Raw genomic sequence first — 1,587 nt, forward strand, 5'->3', positions numbered from 1 at the left:
TAGCAGCCTCTTTGTGCGAGTGGGAAGGCTGCGGGGAGGGAAGATCTCTTGCTGTGCTCTCGCCCCGGTCCTTTTACGGCCGCCCGTAGTCACCCACAGTTGGACTGTGAGTTATTTAATTTCCTCCGCTGGCAGGGGCCAGGGGCCTTTCCGCGCTCGGCCTGGGCTGAGAAACGGGCCGGCACCGGTGACGTCCATCTCTCGCCGTCTGCCCAGGGAAGTCCGTTTCTGGTTTGAGGTGGCTCTGGAGATCAGCCCGGCTTTGCTGCCCTGGAGCTGGCTCTCCCGGAGGGGAGGTTTGGGTCTTGGCCTGTCCTGCCGCCACACCAGCGCACTGTGGGATGAGGGCTGCTCACCTTCCTCCTCCTAACCACTGCTGTCTGGGGCTGGGCCGAGCTGGGCCAGGGTGTCCCTGCGGAGGAGGGAGGGGAAGGGTTACCCTCACCCCAAGCCTGGCTGCATTTAGGGTGCAGCTGGAAGAGAAAAAGCAGACTGCCTTTTTCTTCATCATCTTTATTTACACGGGTTAAAAACACAGCGTTGCTGAAGGGTCTGCCAGCAGAAGTGCTGCAATTTGTCCTGGTTCTGCAGGGGCCTCTCATCTCATCTTAACCCGCCGCCTTCCCCCCAAATAAACTCCCCTCATCTAAGGCTGCTGGCTGCGGTTCAAACCCCCATCGTCAGCGGGACGGGAGGAGGGAGGTGAGGAAGAGATGAACACCCCGGAGCTGGGGAAGGGAGGCAGCCCCAGGACATCCACCCCTCCATCCTGCCACCCAAAGGGCCTTTTTCCTTCTGTCCCTCATCTCTTTGCTCCTGCTCTGAGGAAGGGGAGCGGGTGATGGTCTGCCCTGCCCGGCTCGCTGCAGAGCAGCCTGACCTGGGGTGTGCCTGGGGGGCTGCCTGCCTCCTCCCCACCCGGGGAGCAGGCTGAGCGCTGCCCCGGCCCCCCATCCCACGTCACCTCTCCTCCCGGGGCTCCTCCGTGGCCGACGGGGCGGGCAGCACCCGGCCGCTCTTCACTGTGCCCAGCATGGCCACCAGCTCGCTCTTCCTCACCAGGGCTGCACGCAGCTGGTCCCGCATCTCCTGGATCTTCTCCTCCAGCTCCCGGAGCTCGCTCTCGCCGGCCTCCCTGTCCGGGGGCCGCAGCACCCGCCCGTTCCTGGGGTGCTGCAGGGACCCCTCGCCCTCAGGGGGGGCTTTGTCCAGCTGGAACCGCACCCGACGTGCCTCCTTCCGCAGGGTGCTCCAGGGCTGCCCCGCCGCCGGCACCTGCCTCAGCTGGAGGTTGCACCTTTTTGGAGAGGGATAGAAGGATTGAGCGGGGAGCTGGCGGCTGGGAGGTCCCTCCATGGCCCCCCCCGGGACAGCGGGTGCCCATGAGGAGGAGGAGGAGGAGAGCGAGGCAGGGGGCCAGCCTCAGCTGTACCTCTGCTCCAAGCTCAGCTGCTGGCTTTTCTGCTCCTCCATGCCCATGTTCAGAGCCCGGTGGATTTTCTGTGGGGAACAAGGGAAGAGTGAGATGGGGGGTGATGGTCCAGGGCTGGAGGAGGGCCGAGGTTGTGCAAGGGAATAGGGAGCAGC

At 64.7% G+C, this 1,587-nt stretch overlaps 1 protein-coding gene across 1 annotated transcript in view; it reads right to left on the bottom strand.

The window, feature by feature from the left end:
• Positions 1–960: 960 nt before the first annotated feature.
• GRIN3B (glutamate ionotropic receptor NMDA type subunit 3B) overlaps positions 961–1,587 on the bottom strand; it is a 7,557-nt gene continuing 6,930 nt past the window's right edge. The window contains exons 6-7 of the mRNA XM_019472213.1: positions 1,433–1,546; positions 961–1,297 (exon numbers count right to left, since the gene is read on the bottom strand). Coding sequence (XP_019327758.1) covers positions 961–1,297; positions 1,433–1,546 — 451 coding nt within the window. The remainder of the gene's footprint in view (positions 1,298–1,432; positions 1,547–1,587) is intronic.

The sequence above is a fragment of the Aptenodytes forsteri genome, unplaced genomic scaffold (genome assembly GCF_000699145.1).
Source record: "Aptenodytes forsteri isolate BGI_AS27 unplaced genomic scaffold, ASM69914v1 Scaffold147, whole genome shotgun sequence".
In the NCBI taxonomy this organism is placed as follows: Eukaryota; Metazoa; Chordata; class Aves; order Sphenisciformes; family Spheniscidae; genus Aptenodytes; species Aptenodytes forsteri.